This window comes from Typopeltis vanoorti, chromosome 12 (genome assembly GCF_054136105.1).
Source record: "Typopeltis vanoorti isolate ZY-2024b chromosome 12, IOZ_Tvanoo_1.0, whole genome shotgun sequence".
NCBI lineage: Eukaryota > Metazoa > Arthropoda > Arachnida > Uropygi > Thelyphonidae > Typopeltis > Typopeltis vanoorti.
In genome coordinates, this window is record NC_143560.1 from 75,269,034 (window position 1) to 75,288,503 (window position 19,470).

General features: G+C 34.2%; 1 protein-coding gene across 2 annotated transcripts in view; it reads left to right on the top strand.

The window, feature by feature from the left end:
- The window catches only part of qin (tudor domain-containing protein qin), a 544,378-nt gene that overhangs the window by 106,636 nt on the left and 418,272 nt on the right, over positions 1 to 19,470 (top strand). For both annotated transcript variants that reach the window (XM_090401282.1, XM_090401283.1), the window contains 3 exons: positions 7,770 to 7,917; positions 9,728 to 9,808; positions 11,829 to 11,929. In XM_090401282.1, coding sequence (XP_090257408.1) covers positions 7,770 to 7,917; positions 9,728 to 9,808; positions 11,829 to 11,929 — 330 coding nt within the window. The remainder of the gene's footprint in view (positions 1 to 7,769; positions 7,918 to 9,727; positions 9,809 to 11,828; positions 11,930 to 19,470) is intronic.

Genomic DNA, 19,470 nt, shown 5'->3' on the forward strand with positions numbered 1-19,470 from the left:
ATTCTTCTGCTTGGTATCTCCACTTGGGCTTGGCTCCCACTGAAGAGACCTCAATAAAGGTCGAAACTAGTCTGGGTAGTGGCCCTTCCTGTAATGCATAACATTATACATATCCGCAAGGAGATGTGTTTTGCATTATTGGGAGATACTGAGATAGGAGTGATGTTAGCTTGCTCCACCTTTGCAATGAGTTGCCTGGTGTTGTACTACCTTACCCCAGTCCTGAAGATACTTTCAGGTGCAAATTTTGTTTGCTCACACTTGGATAAAGGATTAAACTAAATTTATTACATGTGTTTGATCCCAGACCTGGCCTTTTATAAGCTCTAGTTATTTCTCATTTTTACCCTGTATAAATTAGTAATTATTTTATTTTATTTTTTAATTTTTATTAATGATAACATTTTTCACTGTGTTGTCCCTTCTAACACATATTTTGAATCAATTTTATGGAAAAAAAATCAAGCCTTGTTTAAGTTAAGGGATATTATATCCCATATAGTTTCTTAGCCGAATAAGAAACTCAAAGAGTTTCATGCCGAATATAGTAGAAACTATATATAAAGTTCAGCGATTCCAAGCGTAAGCAAATACCTGGATACTGCAGCACTGATCCCAAAGAGTAGTGCAAGCTGGGGCAACTCGTGGTAGAAGTGGAGCAAGCTCCGATCACTATTCTTGATATTTGCCCATAATGTGAACTTAGCTCCTAGGAACTGTATTTTTGTTCACATTATGAGAGAAGGTCACTACCCAGACCGGTTTCGACCTTTATTGAGGTCTCATCAGTGAGTAGCCAGACCTAGTTAATATCAAGTTTGTAGTGAACAGAACTTGTACCCCTTCTACGAGTATTGCCGTGAGGTGCTCTAATAAATTATTAGATATGTGAAGAGCCAAAGGCTTCAATTCGGCTCTTCACATATCTAATAAAAAATCAAGCCATTATAAACATCATGCATATCAAGGATTTAGGCCTAGCATGGCCTGTTCCAGCCTTAGAAGTCATCGTTGAATCGTTTAAGAGGACGTCCTGGTTTTCTTTTTCCTAATGGCTTGTTTTGGTAATCTTTCTGTTTTCATTCCTTGCACATGTTCCATCCCTTTATGTTTATATTTTTTAATTTTTAAAATTTTTTAATTTTTTGAATTATAAACAAATTATAAGCCAAAGTCATTATAAACAAACATTGAAAACATTCAGTATCACAAAGGTTGGTCTATTGGTAGAGCCTCTGTTACTAATGGCTCACACAAAAAGATAAGCAAGTTTGAGCACGGTTAGTAGTTGAAAGAGGATCAATCGTTCGAGGCTGTTGGCACACTCTCCCTTGATGATTCTTTGGACTCCCTGGAGGTGTCACATAATAATAATCATAATTCCCAAATGTCTACATGTATAACAACATTAGTGCATTTCTGAATTTTGATTGCATTTGAAACATTGTCAATGGACAGGGCCGGTGATATCATATGACACAGCACTAACTCAGAAAACAATCATAAAACATTTAGGTTCAGAATCAATAGAAAGAAATATTTTTGGAAATATTTCTTTCTATTGATTTGCATATTCAATCACTAGGTAAGAAATCAGCTAATTACCACTGTCTGCTGCATATCAGTTGCTGAGTTCTAAATAATTGGTTACCTGACAGTGCAACTGGGCACTCTACAGTGTATTATATCCTTTCATTGTTTATATTCAATTACTGCATTGTAATGATCAGCATGCAGAATCTGTTTACCACATAAAATAAAATCGGCATTACATAAATAAAACTGACCATTAATTTGAAACTCCTCTTCTGTTTTTCATCGCAAGAATTGAATTTTTCATCTTGCAGTTAATAGAGAATATATGGGATTCATAAGCTTAATAATTTTAGCTTTAATCCCAAACCTGGGGATAAATAGTATGCTTAATTGATTATTACTTACCCATGTTATAAATTTCCCAATTCTATAATCTTTTTTTTTTTCCCCTCTAGTTATAAGTGGAAAAGTGTATTTGGCAGAATTCCAAAGTTACTGATATATAATTATCAATTTGTTCTTTTGCATTCAACTTGCAGTTCTGATTTACAATCTTACATCTGAACTAAAGAAGTATGATTATGATCAGGACTTGAAAAATTTTATACTAGTGGACAAGTCATATATATCACTAGATAAATGTGAGCGTGGGCATAGCACGATTGTTACCTAATTTATCATAGTTATGCGTTCCATCCAAGACCTAGTCAAATTGTAAGCTTTTGTTAATGCAATTATTATGAAACTTTTTAGATTATGTAACTACCAGTTTTGAAGGAGATATGGTAACTATTTATATATTAGTGCATATTAGTCATGAGATACAAAGACAATAACTTGGACATTTTATTGGTGATACTTGACCATAAAGAGTAGATAGATAACTGAGAAAATGTCTAACAAATATCTTTTCTTAGCATTTGGGGAAAAAAAAAAAAAAAAAAAAAAAAAAAAAACCTGAAACACACATGGATTACATTTTTGGAATGAACGTAAAGTAATTACAGTAAAACAATTATCTGGGTCCAATTATCCATGGGTTTGGATTAACGGTAGGCCTCTGTTGTGGACCAAGGTTCTGTTGAGACCATGAAATGATGGTATAGAAAAACTCTGATATTGGACTTTATTACAGAAGATAAAAATCCTCTTATTTTGGAAGTCCCCTCACAATTAAAGAATGCTGTCTGTAACTTTTCTACAACCCGAACAAAAGTTAAAAGTGGAACAATTGAAAAATTCAAAAAAAAAAAAAAAAATATTGCCCGATAACTTTGTGATCGTTAAAAATAATTTGGAAGTGGAAAACTGAAATAATAGTATAGAAGTCGACCCTGATATTTAAAAAAAAATCAATTCAAAATATTAATGGATGCGAAGACTTATACGAGGAAAATATTAACAAGTGATTAAATATAGACAGAAATGAAGCCAGGTATGAAAAATTGACTGATAATGACAATCCGAAGTGTACAAAAACTGACGTCGATGGCAGGATCAAGTCTTTCTCTCGATGAGTATAATGATGAGGAACTACAACCAGTTACAAAATAAGTTGTAATGAAGCCTTAACAACTGCAGAAACAGTACTTAAATTCATGGAAAGTCAAGATGTTGTTGGTTACATTGAAGTTTTGCTAATTCATTTACATATAAGAGAAATAAAACAAAAGAAATAATGCCACAAAAGAAAACAAAAATCATGGACTTTCTATCTAAATAAGCTTAAAAATGTGAAGTTTTGTGTTTACATACTACAAGAATGTTTTATAGTTTTTTTTTATTTTTTTTTTTATGTATTTAATCCAATAAAACATAATTTGGATTAACCGAGCTCTAGCATCCCCCCCATTTACCAAGGATAATTGATGTTTCACAGGTATGCCTGTGAAGACATACTGTGAACTATCATTTTTTCTAATGATAAAATGATGTACATATATCCTATTCTTGTATTTGATGATATTCCATTATGACAGTGTTGGTAATAAATGACAAAACAGGCATTTAAATGACTAGCATGCTCCATTAGACATGATACAATAAAAGAACTAATTAGTATAGTGTCAGTGCTGAAGTGGTTATTCCCCTAGATATTCTGTGCAAAACAGAAGGGCATGTGCAATTTACAGACTCTATATGCTGGCTTCATAGTCTTAAGTGCTTAGTATTTGTGCCTTGTAAGATGCTAATGCATTGTAATCATGTTATGTGATCACTACTGAGTCTTCTTAATTCCACATCCTTCACTCTAATGGTGCAGCCTTTAGTATCAACACAGGTGTTTTAATTTTACCAATCATTCAAAATCGGTACTAACTAGCTAAGAGATAATGTGAGTCATAACTAGGGCTTTGGTGTGTGTGGGCTGGACGAATAAATTTTGAGCTGAGTAAAGAAATCAGAAGACAGGTTCAGTGCTGAATATTCTGAGGATAAGTAAATGCATGTTTTGTAAATTTTAAAATTTCTAAGAGATCTATTGTTTTGATTTTCACTGAAGCAACTGAGTCCAGTGTATCATTCCTCCAATTGTCCTGAAGGTCTGTGCACTAGAACTGATTCCTATCCTCTGCCTCCTGTACATACTGTCTCACTCCACTGGTATATATCCCAAAGCCTGGAAATTGGCTTATATTCAACTCATTACTAAGAAGGCATGACAAATCACTGCCATGTAACTACTGCCCTATTTTACTCACCTCAGTCCTATCTAAAGTGAAGGAGAAAACCATCAATTCTCAACTCCTACACTACCTTGAAGGCACCCAGCTATTAAGCGACCACCAGTACAGATTCTGTTGCTGCCAATCAACAGGAGATCTACTCTCATTTATCACCCATCTCTGGACAAATGCCATGGAGAAATTTGGCAAATCTCAAGTGGTTGCACTTGATACCTCCTTTATCTCTGCTACTGCTGTACTGTGGAACAGTCTTCTCCCTGATGTATTTCCCGAGGAATACAATATCTTCTTCTTCTCTCTTCCATCATCTATGTGGATGATGATGAGGCCGAATGAACTCTTTCCACTTCTATCTGTCCCAGGAGAGTTCGAACAATTCTGTCCAGTTTGGTGTCGCTTGTTGTGATTTGGTTTTCAGGTCCTCTTTTATTTTGTCTATCCATCTAATTCTGGGCCATCCTTTGGATCTTTTACCTTCCATCGTTGTATTCAGGGCTTTGGATGGTAGTCTTTCTGTTCCCATTCTGGCCACATGGCCAAACCATCGCAGTCTTCTTTCTTGGATTTTGTCTATTATTGTTATTTCTTGTTTTAGTCGTTTCCTTATGTCTTCATTTCTTAGTCGATCCAGCAGAGATACTCCAAGTAATATTCTTTGCCAATTCATTTCAGTAACTAATAATTTTTTCTCTTCAGCCTTTTTGAGATTCCAGCATTCATTTCAATAGAGGAGTATTGGGCGGACCATTGTTTCATAGATTCTTACTTTTGTTACTTGTTTGATGTCTCTTGACTTCCATATTTTATTAAGTCGTCCAAAAGTATGGGATGCTTGACTGATTCGTCTGTTTATATATTTTATAATTTCACCATTGTACTCAATAACTCCTCCAAGGTAGGTGAAGTTTTCTACCTGCTCTAGCTTCTTACTATCAATTTCAATTTTCAGATTGGTGCTTCTTTTTCCTATTTGCATAATTTTTGTTTTGTCTATATTTATGTTTAATCCAGATTTTATACACTCCTCCTTTATTTTATCAGAAATTCGTTGTAGATTTTCTTCTGTGCTTGCAAGTAATGCAATGTCGTTTGCAAATTTTAAATTTGTCACATTTTTCCCATATATTTTGATTCCGGAGTCTTCATTGTTTAAGGCCTTATTGGTTGCTTCTTCCAGTATAAGATTGAACAGGTCTGGTGACAGATTGCATCCCTGTCTTACTCTGCTCTCTGTGTGGAACCAGTTGGTTAAGGTGTCCTCCATTCGTACTGCACTTTCAGATTTCTCATACAGATTCTTTATTATTCTTATGGTTTTGTTCTTATGGAAGAATTTGGGAATTCCAAATCCTTCCATAGTTTTCCATAGTTCTCTTCTATGGATTGAATCAAATGCCTGATGAAAGTCTATGAAATTTATGTCGCAACTTTGGTTGTACTCTAGTGTCTTTTCTATTAGCTGTCTTAAGGTGAATAGTTGATCAATTGTGCTTCGCCCTGGTCTGAAACCAGCTTGTTCTTCTACTAGTGCCAGTTCTATGTATGGCTTAATTTGTTTTGGAGTACTTTTGTAAAAACCTTACTTGGAATATTGAGGAGGCTAATGCCTCTGTAATTATTGCATTCTGTTTTATCTCCTTTTTTATATATAGGAGTTATGACTGATTTGGTCCAATCAGTAGGCACTGCTTCGTTTTTGTAGATCCTTTCAAATAATGTTTTTAATGGTTCCAGAAGTTGTTCCTTTCCTGCTTTTAAGATTTTTGCATGTATTTGATCAATGCCGGGTGCTTTCCTAGTTTTGCGTTTTTCTATGCTGTGTGCTATTATTTCTTTGTTAAAGATATTTGTTTCCTCTTCCATTTCAGTGGCTAGAATCGTAATATCCTAGGAACTGTTTTTATTATATAAATCTTTGAAGTATTCTTCTCATCTGGCCATTCTTTTTGTCTTACTTTCAATTAGTTGTCCCTGTTTGTTTTTGATCATTATAATTTTTGTTGTCTCCGTGTCTTACTAATTTTGTCTATTTGTTTATATAATCCATGAAGATTATTTTCTTTTGATAGCTTTTCTGCCATTTTGCATTTTTCTTCTAACCAGTTACTAGTTTTCTAATTTCTCTGGTTAATCTATTATATTCATTTCTGTTATAGTTCTGTTTTAGTTTCATGTTTTTCCTTTGATCGCTTAACCTTTTTACTTCATTTGAGATCCAATCCTTTTTACTTTCTCTTTCTGTGTAACCTATTGTTTTTTCTGCTGAATTTAATATTATTTCCTTTAATTTGCACCAATGTTCTTCGATGTTTATATTCTGTTTTTGTAGTTCCTTCAGGTTTTTATCTAGTTCCAGTTGATATTTTCTTAGAATATTGTTGTCTTGTAGTTTTTTTACATTCAGTCTCCTTTTGAAGTGCTTCCAGATTTTAACTTTATTCTTAGGTTTGCTAATACTAACTTATGGTCTGATCCACAATCTGCAGAGAAGGATCTGCAGTTTAGGATACTTGATTTCCATCTTTGGTTTACAATAATATAGTCTATCATATTCTTGGTTTGTCTGTCTGGTGATATCTATGTCCATTTTCTTTTGGGTTTTGGGTGTTTAAAGAGTGTTGGTTATTGTTAATCTATTATTTGAGCAGAAGTTTAGCAGTCTTTCGCCACGTTCATTGCTTTCTCCATACCCAAACTTTCCGATTACTCTTGGCCAAGTATCCCAGTGTTTGCCTACTTTTGCGTTTAAGTCCCCCATTACAATTAGATCTTGACTTGATGTCTGCTGTACTGCTTTTTGCAAATCTATATAGAACTTCTCAATGTCTTCTGATGATGTCGAAGTTGGTGAGTATACTTGAATAATAGTTAGTGATCCAATTGATGTTTTAAATCTTGCTTTAATTATCCTAGGTGAGATAGGATTGCAGAACAATAGAGAGTTTTGAGCCTTTGGTTTTAATATAAGTGCTACTTCTTGGTGTTTGTTGTCCTCCCTGCCTGAAGTTAAGATTTTGTACTGTCCATGGTGGAATTCTCCTTTTCCAGTCCATCTGGTTTCACAGAGTCCAGTCACTTCCCATTGGTAGTTGTCTAGTAGTTAACTAGGATTTCTCTTTCACTCAAGACGTTACTTCACCTCTAAACAGCTGTTAACCTCATAAGTCACAAATCTGTCCATTTATCGAATACTTCTCTCACATTTGGAATGGGTACTGTTGTGGCTGTTGTTGCAACAGTATGAATATGAATAGTCACAACCAATGTGAAAGTTGGTTAAATCATTTGGTAAACTCGTCAATTTTTTATAAGAGTAGGATATTTGTGGAGTTGGGGGGGGGGGATCTAACTATTTCAGGTTACAATAATTTTACTGAACTTAAAAAAATCCTACAGACTTGTGAAATAAGTTTTATTTGCTTACTTATGCATTATTGTTATTATTTTATTTGCTTACTTATCTTGAGTGTTTTATTTGTAAATGAATTACTCTGAAAGAGAACTTTCTAGTCATTGGCATTTACTCACCCTTTTGCTGTCTTCTAGATACCAAAGTACTGTTCAAGCTGGCTGTGCAGAACACTCGGATAAACCTGTAGAATTCTATTGTGAAGATGATAATCAACTTGTATGTAGTCATTGTGTTGTAATGGGAACACACAAAGGTCACAAAGTTGGAACATTAGCAGATAAAGTAAGATGATTTAAACAAATTAATTTGTATACATCAGGTGCTGGCTTCATTTTTCCCCACCATGAGTGCCACTGTTACTTTGAGGTCTATCACATACAACTTGTACTTCTATTAATTACACTCATCACAGAACATCAAGTGAAAGAAAGCAAAGGCATTTCTGCTAATGCAAATAGCTATGTTGTTACAAGCAACAGTTTTTTTAATGACAAGTTCATTATGATAAATTGTTGCTGGCCCCTGACCCAGATACTTTGAATATTTTAAAACAAAAGCAGATATCTGGTTATTTTTGTAAAAATCAAAATATGGTAGAATAATGTTTAATCGTCGTTCTTGTTCTGCACTGGAGCACCTATTCTGCTCCCACCCCCGAACCTTCTTAAGTAACGATTAAGTAATATAATCTGATTATATTACTTAAGTGGATGCAACTTACACATATAACTGGTTAGTTTGTGTGTGTTTTATATATAGTATTTTCTATATGTGCTAGCAACCCACAGAACAAGGTGTTATTGCTGCATGCAAGGCATTTAACATTTAAGAAATACTTTTTCTTAGGCTATTGCTGCTACTGAGGATGAGAAAACCCTTCAGAGACTTTTTGGAAGAAATATTATGTCTTGTATTGTAAAAGGAATGTTGATGTAGCTGCAGTGAGATGACAGCAGAGTGTATGAATGGTGTTTGGAAGAAGCTCCTGAAGATACATGTACCTACATTCACAGGACTTGATAAAGACAAAACCTTAAGAAATTGTTGATAGTGCTACTAGCTAAAGAGTTGAAGTTAGAGGTTGAAAATTAAGAAGTAGAACAGTTAGTGGAAGCTGTGGAGAAAATCTCTCAGATGAAGACCTTATAGAGCTAAACGTACAGAAAGTTACAGAAGAACATGTTGGAAAGGGAGAGAGAAAAAGAATAAAGCAAAAGCAGCAGCCAGACCCCCCCCCCCCACAAAAAGCGTAGATTAAGGCAATTCAGCTGTTTAAGGAAATTAATTCCAACATGGAGAGATTTAACAAAAATAGTTAGAATGATGGAAGCTGCAGTTGCTTGCCACAGGAAAACTTATGCGGAAAAGAAAAGGCAAACTTCAGATTAAGTTGGATGTAACATATTTTTATAGAAGACCACCCTTGCTGTAACCTTACCCCTGAAAAGGAGCATAAACTTTCCGCAAAACTATGCATCTGTGACCCATCCTCAGAATGCTTGTTGCAGTTGATGAGCTAGCCTCTCCTGTTCCTCTGATGAATTATCCAATTAATAAAAGCAGCAGTTAATGAAGAATTACTTTTGCTTCATGTGTTTTCTGCTGATTTTTCTACTGGTGAATGCACTGAAGCACTATATACTGTTTCATTATTTTATTACAGCACAGCACAATTTTATGTTGTAATTTGTAAATTGTAATTGAAAGTACCTCAATTCACGAGGTACTTTCATTTTAGTTCTCATTACTTTAAGTATGGCAAGTATCGATAACAAAACCATGATTGAAAGATTTATCTTTTAAAATCATATGTACTTCTGCTAGATGACACTCTTACGAGGCGTTTTATGACACCTGCCTCATTTTCCAATTGTCACACTGTGTATAGTAGTAGTACTAAGTGACAACACTGTCATGGAATGTGTTGTCACTTACTACTACCTCTAACAGTTTGCAATGTTTGCGATTTACTTATTAATCCCCCCCCCCCCACCCCATATACTTTCTTATTTTACTTGTCAGCTGCTGAACTTATGCTATTATATATATATGTATAGGTAGCTTATGTGAATTTAATGTTATTTTTCCATAGAATCTCTCATGTGGTGATAGGCTAAAGGAGGCTGTAGAAAATGGGGACAAGATGATTAATAAATTAAAATATACAGAAAAGGTAAGTTTCTAGAATAGTAAAACATTAAATATTTCTCTGTGGAGTGTATTTAATAAGTGTGCATTTTAAAGAGTAGATTCAGGGAAGATAAGCTTTGATAATCGACCAACCTTTGCCAGCAAAGGCTGGTCAATTGGTAGAGCCTCTGCTACTAATGGCGCACGCAAAAAGTTAAGCAAGTTTGAGCGCGATTAGTAGTTGGAAGGAGCCAATCGTTCGATGCTGTTGGCACACATTCCCTGATGAGTCTTTGGACTCCCTGGAGGTGTCACATAATAATAAGTTGCCTTGAGTTTTAAAAACAAAAAAGCCTTCATAGTATCTTAAGTGTTTTGTACATTGGCACTCCATATGTAGGAAAAGTATTTATAGAAGAAGAGATTTGGATATTTTTTAGATGTTCATTAAGATAAACTTGCAGTTGTCTATTGTGAGTATATCGTTTGCAGAGTAATTTAGTTGATTTCATTGGAGTAAGTAAAATGATTTCAAAGAGGTGCAATTGAGGAAGAATCCTGAAAACAGGAAAAATGAAAAGACAAATTTTTTTTTGCTTAGAACAGTGTTACAAACACATGTGTTTTTAAGTCTTGTAGTTAGTGTTCTGTACTAGATGATTTTGCTGATCTAGTTTCTTCAGTGGCTAGTATTTCCACTCCCCCAACTAATAAATTATGGGTGCCAATCCCACTGTGATATGGATATGTTTACAAAAGTCGTGATAGATTATTTTTTGTCCTGATTGTCCATTTTGAATGTCATTTATAGTTTTTGTTCTTAATTGTCCATCATATGCACGTATTGTACAATTATACAAATGACATTTGGAACTTCCTTTCTCCCCCCCCCTCCCCCCCAAAAAATCTGAAATAAAAAGCAGAAAATATTTTGAAGTCTGTCTCAATTTATGTACAAAATTTTAATCATTGTAAAATTATTCGAGTTGCTTTTAGAGTCATTTTCTTTCATGTGTTTAAATGTGTTTGTCATTTTCAAAATGGATACGTTTTGAGATGTGTTTTCAGTTTAGGAAAGAATCATAAGTCCAAACAAAACAAGCAAAAAAAAAAAAAAGAAACAGATAGAGAGATAGCTGGTATTAATTTGGTCTTAAGATGACTGTCTCCCAAATCTTAGGCACATGTATACAGCCATACTTGTTGAGGTTTGGGGTATGTTTCAAGACTTCTGTTGATTCCAAGAACAATCTCTCTGATTTATAAAAGCTTCTGTGCAGCACTTTAGTCTTTTTCCAATTGATCCTTGTGCGGGGGTATCTAAAGCATGGTCTGATATAGCGATAGTGCCAGATGTATTTCTTATGTTCACTAAGGTGGATGTCCACAGTTCTTCCTGGCTGTCCATAGTAAGCTCAATCACACGAACAGGGCACTTCATAAACTCCTGGATGTGATAAAGAAGAGATTCTGTCCTTGGGTGAACAGATGAGAGTTGCCAATTTCACATACGGTTTAAATACGGTGCATAGTTGATGTTTATTAAGCACGATATCTTTTGAGATGCACCTTTAATGTACGAGACGGTGACAGTTTTGTTGTAGTCTTTTGTGGTAGACAGTGAGGGGGGGATTTCTGGAGAGCATTTAGGAATTATAGCCATTGGCCAAGAAGGTGTGACATAAGTGAGTGAGTTCACAGTAAGAGCAATGGCATTGGAACAAATTGCTCTAGATCTGTGGGTTGGTGTTTTTAGGATACCATACTGTTGAGATGAGTGATGGTGTGATTGTTTGAGGGATGAGGTTGTAAAGGCAAGAAAGCATTTGAAGAACCAAAAAAGTTCCTCAGCATTGTCTTGAAGTTTTATTTTAAACAATTTTATATGATAAATATTTTTGCCATACACTTGGAAGTATTTCCTTGTGTATATTGTGTATATACCCAGTACTCTACCAATTTAAATAAATAAAATAGATCTATATATAATAATACTATATATAATAATAAATAAAAAAATGTTAAAAATGCATATTTCATATTTTTTTTTCCCTGTCTTCTAGAAACTCAAAGAAGTTATTCCCACTACAAAAATTGATACTTCTGCTCTGACTGCAAATATTCACAAACACTTCCATGGGCTACATGCAACTCTTATACTGAGGTAATTGTTCCTATTTATTGATAAAAAACCTTAATACAGGAAAATCTGATTAATTCAGTATTAGATGAATTTAATTCAGTGAATGAAGTCCCACTGACTTTGGTTTTGAATAATTTTGATCTGTATTATGTTGGAATCATTAAAAACTTATAAGATAATACCCCCCCCCCCCAGCAGGCACCACTGCCTCACACATGCGCGCGCACACACACACAAAGAAAGAAAACAATAAAAGAAAAAACATCTTGACCTAAGTTTTTCTTGCTCCTGAAATATTTTGAAAACTCTAAAAGTTGCTCTGATGTTTTCTTATGACAACAGTGTACCAGAATTGGCTCTGTTTATTCAAAATTAAATCTGTTTATTTAAAGTTATATCCTTAACAGAAATTATATCTATTCTCACAGTTCAGAGCTCTTGGACTGTGAGAATTAAAAAGATGAGACATATTGAATATGTGATGATGGAATATAACATTTGTTAAGTGTTGTAAAAGTAGATAAAAAGACAAGAATGATGGCAATGAATGTGGTCTGGAAGAGCCCAGATAAAAATTAGTACACGAAGAGTGAAAAGAAAAACGTAGTAGATGAAATGAAGTGATTGAAGATTGACTGATGAGAGAATCATTACCAGAGGTGGGAGGTTGACTGAAATAAATTTGAATGGGAATTCAATTGCCAGAGAGGTAACAGATAAAAGGATACATACAACACAGTTCAGTGATTAATATAATTTGCCTGGGAGTGAACAGACACGAGTTATTAGAATAATTTAAATGGATTTTAGGAAGTTGTTGTAACGGTGATAGTATGCTTAGGTGTTGACAGTGAGTTGAGGAGGGAAAAAGCAGACATGATTAACATGATGGCTGAATTGTGTGAAGAAAAGTTTTTTTATTATGTTGCTTCCACCGACAAAAGGTTATTTGCAAACCTATAGTCCATTTTATACCCTGGGTGAGATAGGACACTAGAGTGTACATAGGATTTGAAATTGGAAGTGATCATCATTTAGTCTTTAGCAGGATAAAATTAAATTTCATATTGAAAAGAACATGTAAGAAAGTTTTAAAGTGAATAAAAGTTCAGTGGCTCTCAGATGTAAACTATAGACTTAAATATACAAACATTATTGAAGAAAAAATGAAACAGTTTGAGAACATGAATCAAACCTTGGAGATTCAGTGGCAATCTCTGAAGAAAACCCTGATTGATTCAAACAGAGAGGCATGTGGTGAGGTTGTCTGCAAGGATAGAAAAATCAGAACTCTATGGTGGACATATGAAGTTAAAGAGGCAGTGAAGGAAAAGAAGAAAGCATATCAAAAGTTCCTGGCACATAAGTCAGCTTGTGCTCTTAGAGAATACAGAGACAAATGTAAGAAAGCTAAACAAAAGTCATAGGAAGATTTTGGTAAGAACATAGAAAATAAATATCAAGAAGGTGGCAAGATATTCAGGAGGTTGTTAAAGAAGCTCAGAAACGGAGGAAAGAGTTCTGTAAAAGGAATTAGAGATGATAAAGGTGACACGAAAACTGGAGAAAACCATATACTTGAAGTATGGAGTAATTACTTCGAAAATTGCTAAATGAAACTAGCAGTGATGACAGCACAGTGGTAAAAAACAATCAGCAGGCATGCAATCAGGAATACATATCCGTACTTGAAGTAGAAAAAGCCATCAAAAGTCTGAAATGTGGAGAGGCAGCTGGGGTAGATGATATTCAACTAGAAATGCTCAAGTATGGAGGTATAAATGTTTTACAGTGGCTGCACTGCATAGTTCAGAAGGCCTGGACAGATAGACAAATTCCAGATGATTGGAGTAGAGCTCTGATATTGCCCATATATAAAAAGGGAAATAAAACTGAATGTGAGAATTACAGAGGTATTTCCCTACTGAGTGTTCCTGGCAAGATCTATGCAAGTATACTTGAGAAACGGTTGAGAAGAATTGTAGAAGAAAAGCTTGGTGAAGAACAAGCTGGATTCAGGCCAAATAGAGGCTGTCAGGATCAGATCTTCACTTTACGACAAATAGTCGAGAAAGCATGGGAATATAACAAAGATCTGTATTTAAGTTTTGTAGATATGAGTGATGATGTTGTATGGTGGAAAAAGCAGAGAGAAGTTATTCAAAATTCTACAGTTCTATGGTATCAGTGGGGCATTATGTCAAGCAATACTTAGTCTTTATTTGAGTTGTAAGTCAGCAGTTAGAATTGAAGGAAGTACAGGAAAATGGTTTAATGTTAAATTTTGTGTCAGACAAGGATGTAATCATCCCCTCTGTTATTCATTATCTATGGATAATGAATAACAGATATGGATCACATTATGAAGGAAAGTGGTATTAAACCTGATATCAAAATTGGGGATGTTAATGTCAGCTCTTTGCTTTATTCAGATGATGTTATACTTCTAAATAAATGTGCTATAAGCCTGCAAAATTCTCTGACTTAATTGAATAACTGTTGTAATAGATATGGTATGAAGGTCAGCAATAAGAAGACAAAGACAATGAAAATAGGCAGAAGCATTGAAAATATCAACTGCGTTGTGAATGGAGAACCTATAGAACAAGTAAAACATTTCAGCTATTTAGCCACAATTTTTAGTGAAGATGGTAAATGAAATATGGAAATAGACAACATAATCAACAAAGCTGGTATGGTAGGAAGTCAACTGAATAAATTTATATGGAATAAGAGAGAAATTAGTCAAAACACTAAATTAGCTGTATTCAAACCAGTTTTAACTTATGGATCTGAGAACTGGATTACGAAGGTTATTTGAAAAGTTTGGTAAATTTCGAATAGATGGTGACACAATTCATTTATTCATACCAGTGAATGAATGAATTCATCCACTCTGCATGTATTATATTTTTCATTATCCCTGGTAAAATTTTAGCCATGTACGATGTGTAGTCCTCATTTGGCAAACATTTAAAATGGTCGTGTTCACATTTTTCATAAAAATGGAGAAAAACGAGTTTTGTGCAGTGATAAAACACTTTTATTTGAAGAAGTGGATCGCTGCGCAGATCAAAGCCGAGTTAGATGCAGTTCATGAGAACTCTGCAACAGCATTAAAGACTATTTATTTTTGGATAAATGAGTTTAAATGTGGTCGTAAGCAGTGGAAATTTTAACTCACATTGTCGTGCAAAATAAAAATAAGTCTAACTTAGCCTTTATAATACTTATATTGCGACTTTGTGGAGTTTCTGACAGATATGATAATTCCTGTAGGCTATCAATCATTAATACTAGATCTTTTAAATATTCCAAATTGAGAATTTGGTTTAAAAAGCCCTTATATTTATCGTTCGATGCAAAATGCTTGCATAAAGCTGAGTAATTTCTCCACAAAGCAAGAGCCTGCAAGCTGCCCATCATGGTCCAAACACACGGCCGATCTTTAAAATTTCGATACCAAGGTCTTTTGCAATCGTATTTAATTCTCGTTGATTTTTTGGTGATTGATGATAAAAAGTATATAATTTATCCACAAATATTTCAAAATGATTTATTTCTTTAATGTTTTTTTATCGAATCGTCTAATACTAATTGTAAACGATGAGCTACGCAGTGCCAAATCACAACATTGGGAAATTTTTGTAGAAGTTTGATTGCAACACCTGATTTGTTTCCTAACATTACACTAGCTCCATCAGAACAAAATGCAGTGAAATGATTTTTAAATAGTTATCAGAAAATCCATATGAATTTAAAGTAGCAATTATAATAGCATGTGTACATTCCACGGTGGTATTTTCTAGTTCTACAAGATTATTAAACAAGAAGAACAAGGGGCTCGCAAATTTGAGAAAAATTTAACAAAGTGTCGCGCGAGCCCCTTATAGCTCACCTCTGGTCGTAAGTCCATTGAAGATGAAACACACTTCAGATGCCCAACTGAAGTCACTGCAAAGGAAGTGATTGACAAAATCCATGGTATTGTTATCGAAGACTGCCGAGTAAAAGTGTGTGAGATTGCTGAGATTGTAGGCATCTCAATTGAATGAGTGTATAATATCCTGCATTGAAAAATTGCACATGAAAAAGCTGTGCACTCGATGGGTGCCAGAATTTTTGACTGTCGATCAAAAAATCATGTGAAAACATTTCAATGCAGTGCTTGCCAATGTTTAATAGTAATTCGCAGGATTGTTTGGTTCAATTTATGATTGTAGATGAAACTTGGATCCACCACTACACACCTGAGTCCAAGCATCAGTCAAAACAGTGGACAATGACTGGTGAAAGAGGACCGAAAAAAGCGAAGACCGTTTTGTCAGCTGGGAAAGTGATGGGCACTGTTTTTTGGGATTCCCAAGGAATTCCCAAGTCTCTGGACTCGACCCTGTGTGACTTCTTGTTCCCAAAGTTAAAAATTTTCTTCAAACGATGTCATCGAGGCTGTCAATGACACTGTTTTGCACAATTTGACAAATCCTACTTTTTACATGGGATGAAAAGATTGGAAACTCGCTGGACCAAATGTGTAGACCTTGATTGAGACTATGTTGAGAAATAAAGGTGATTGTTTCCAAAAAATATATTTAACTTATTTTTTTACCAAACTTTTCAAACAACTCTCGTATACAATATAGACAGTGAAGTAAATATTTAGTTATAAGGGCTTTATATTGTCTCTGAACGTATGGTTCGTATTGCCGCTTTTTAATATTTGATATAAAAGGATAAGCAAAGCTATTATGTTAGCACTCTTGGATCAGAATGTTTCTTTTGACTGTAATTATTTTAAAATTCAAAATTAAATTAAAAATTTAATGAAATGATTAAACAACAACAAAAAAAAAATGCTTCAACCAATCAAAATGTGTTTACAACATTGACACAGCCTACATAACGTGCACTACAAAATTTTGCTCTTTTATACTGATGACAGCTTTACTTAACCTCATAATCGATTTCATCTTTCATATGTTTTTATGTTTTGCTTTCGAGGGTCTTTCCATCGGTTGTTTCTCATCCTTTACAGTTTTAAGTTCTAGATTTGAATTTTTAATATTTTTCACTTTCAATTTTTACAAATTTTATAGTGTATTTAGTATTAATATCACATTGTTCATTACCGAATTTATTTTCGTCCACATTCCATCTTTTATTAGTATGCTATCATCTTTATGTTTTAAACTCTTTTTCAAAGATCGTAATTGCAAAAAGTTCCACAAAAGTAGGCAATAAATAACACCTATATCTAATCATTCCATTAAATTTTAATTTAAAAAGAGTTGGTTGCAGTCAAAAAACACATTCTGATCCAAGGGTACTTCATAACATAACAGTTTTGCTTTCCTCATGTTCCAGTTTGCCCTTTAAGATAACAGTAAAAACGAGAAGGGTAAAATCTCTTATTACAAAGGTAATAATCATGTATGAACCTCATGATTATTTCAACAGCGATTTTATACCACATGCAAATATGTTAATTATATATCATTTGTTTATATCGTATAGCTTAAATCCATGCAGGCACAGTTTGCAGTTCTGCTTCATTCTACAGTATACACCTTTTTTTTACGAGATATTCCGAGAATATGGAGAAAATAAACGTCATCTATGGTGTATTTTTTTTAAATTATAGATGTGATATGAAGTTGTTCAGATATCTGAGAATTTTTCCATATATGCTTCACAATTTATTAAGCATTCTTTTTTGTGAAATTTTAGTATTCAACCAATGTTTTTTGAACACATATTCAAGTGATGATTCATCGCATGCAAAAAGTGGCAAAAAGTTATGAACAAATCCATCCACATTTGACTGGTCTTAGTGTCTGATAAAGGCATTCTTCATTATCAGCATCCACTCCTGTCTAGATCCTGCAAAATAAGTCTAACCAAGCCTCTATTGAACAAAATGGCGCATTTTAACAGTACTTCTGATGTAGAACAGCGCTAGTACTTTAGCTTAATTGCCTATTTCCTATTTTGTTCAAATCATGGGTAGACCCTTCTTATTTCCAATTTAAACAACATCCAATCATCTTAAATTGCTTATCAGGATTACAAATTTCTTTCTTTTCTTTCTTCGAAATGATTTCTAAGTCTTGTTTTTTTTTTTTTTTTGAAAGATAACTTCAATTAGATTATTGTCCACACGGTTAGCCTAGTGGCTATGCGCTTCACAACCATATGCCTAAGGAAGGAGTGCCCTAGGTTCAATTCCCGTCAACGACTTGAAGATCTCAAGGATCTTTCTCAGCCATAGCCAAGTTAGCAGGTCTTAGGCGTGGACAGCAGGTCCCCCCCCCCCCCCAATTTATCAAGGGTGTTTCATCCCACAAGCAGGCAAACTAGCCCTGTGAACACGCATGCTACTGTCATAGGATATATATATATATATAGTACTTAATCTCTCATCAGGAGGTTTCGACAAGTCCTAAGGGGCAACGAGGAACGGGGGGGGGGGACCTCACACGAATAAATAAATAAATTAGATTATCGACTTGTTAATTTTATTAATTGTCCATTATGCAAGAAAACTAGCTCACGTGTATATTTAAGACTTTTTTTTTTTGTATTGAACATTCTTTATTGGATGTTTGAAGTAGTTTAAAAAAATTCATGTTCACTATATCGCCCACAGTGCTAATATACTATTAGTGTGTAACCTTATATGAGAGAATTATCATAACAAAATCCAAATAACCATAATCAGATGATAATGCAGAACTATCTTCATTAGTTTCCGGATATAGAACTAAATCTGGATTGGTGATTCTGTATTCATATAATCAAGCGGACTGCATCGGTGTATCGCTGTCGGAAGCTAATGACCTTGGTTTGAAGACTTCGATTAAAATTCCATCTGAACATGTCGAAGATCTATATAAAGGCTTTTTGTGTAAATAATGTATATAAAACTTTATAATAACAGATGGATCCAGTCTTCTCTCATTGTTATTACATATAATGTGATCATTTTATTCTGCGACTCACTCATTTATGCGAAATGAATTTATGCCAAATTCATTTCGCATAAATGTTTTGGATGACTCGTAAAGAAAATGACAAAGTCAATTTAGTAAAACAGTTTTTTGAATCCACTTATATTAGGAAATTAACTAATATAAGTGGAATCAAAAAATTTCACTTGGAACAGAGTTACAATCTGACTCCCTTTTGAAAGAAAACAATTGATAGGAGAGTAGAAATTATGAGGAAGAAGTCTTGTGGATTTTATTTTTATTTTTTTATTTTAATTCTTTATTTTTAAACTCAAGAGCAAAATATTTAGTTGTATGATTTAAGACTACACTGCAGAAGTGATGAGTTTATGATTATCTGTGAATTCCATCCTGTAGCTCGGTTCTGAAGTATTCTTAGAATATCTTTCTCCTCATTCTCTATCTAAAATTCCCTCGGACTCAGCGGCAAAAGAAAAGCATGACTTGTGAATAAAGATAGTAAACTCCACAGAAGTGAAGTGAGTTATTCATCTGTTTACCAATGCATGCACGAGCTGTGAATTTGATCAGAAGTCCACGCTGTTTGTGACATTT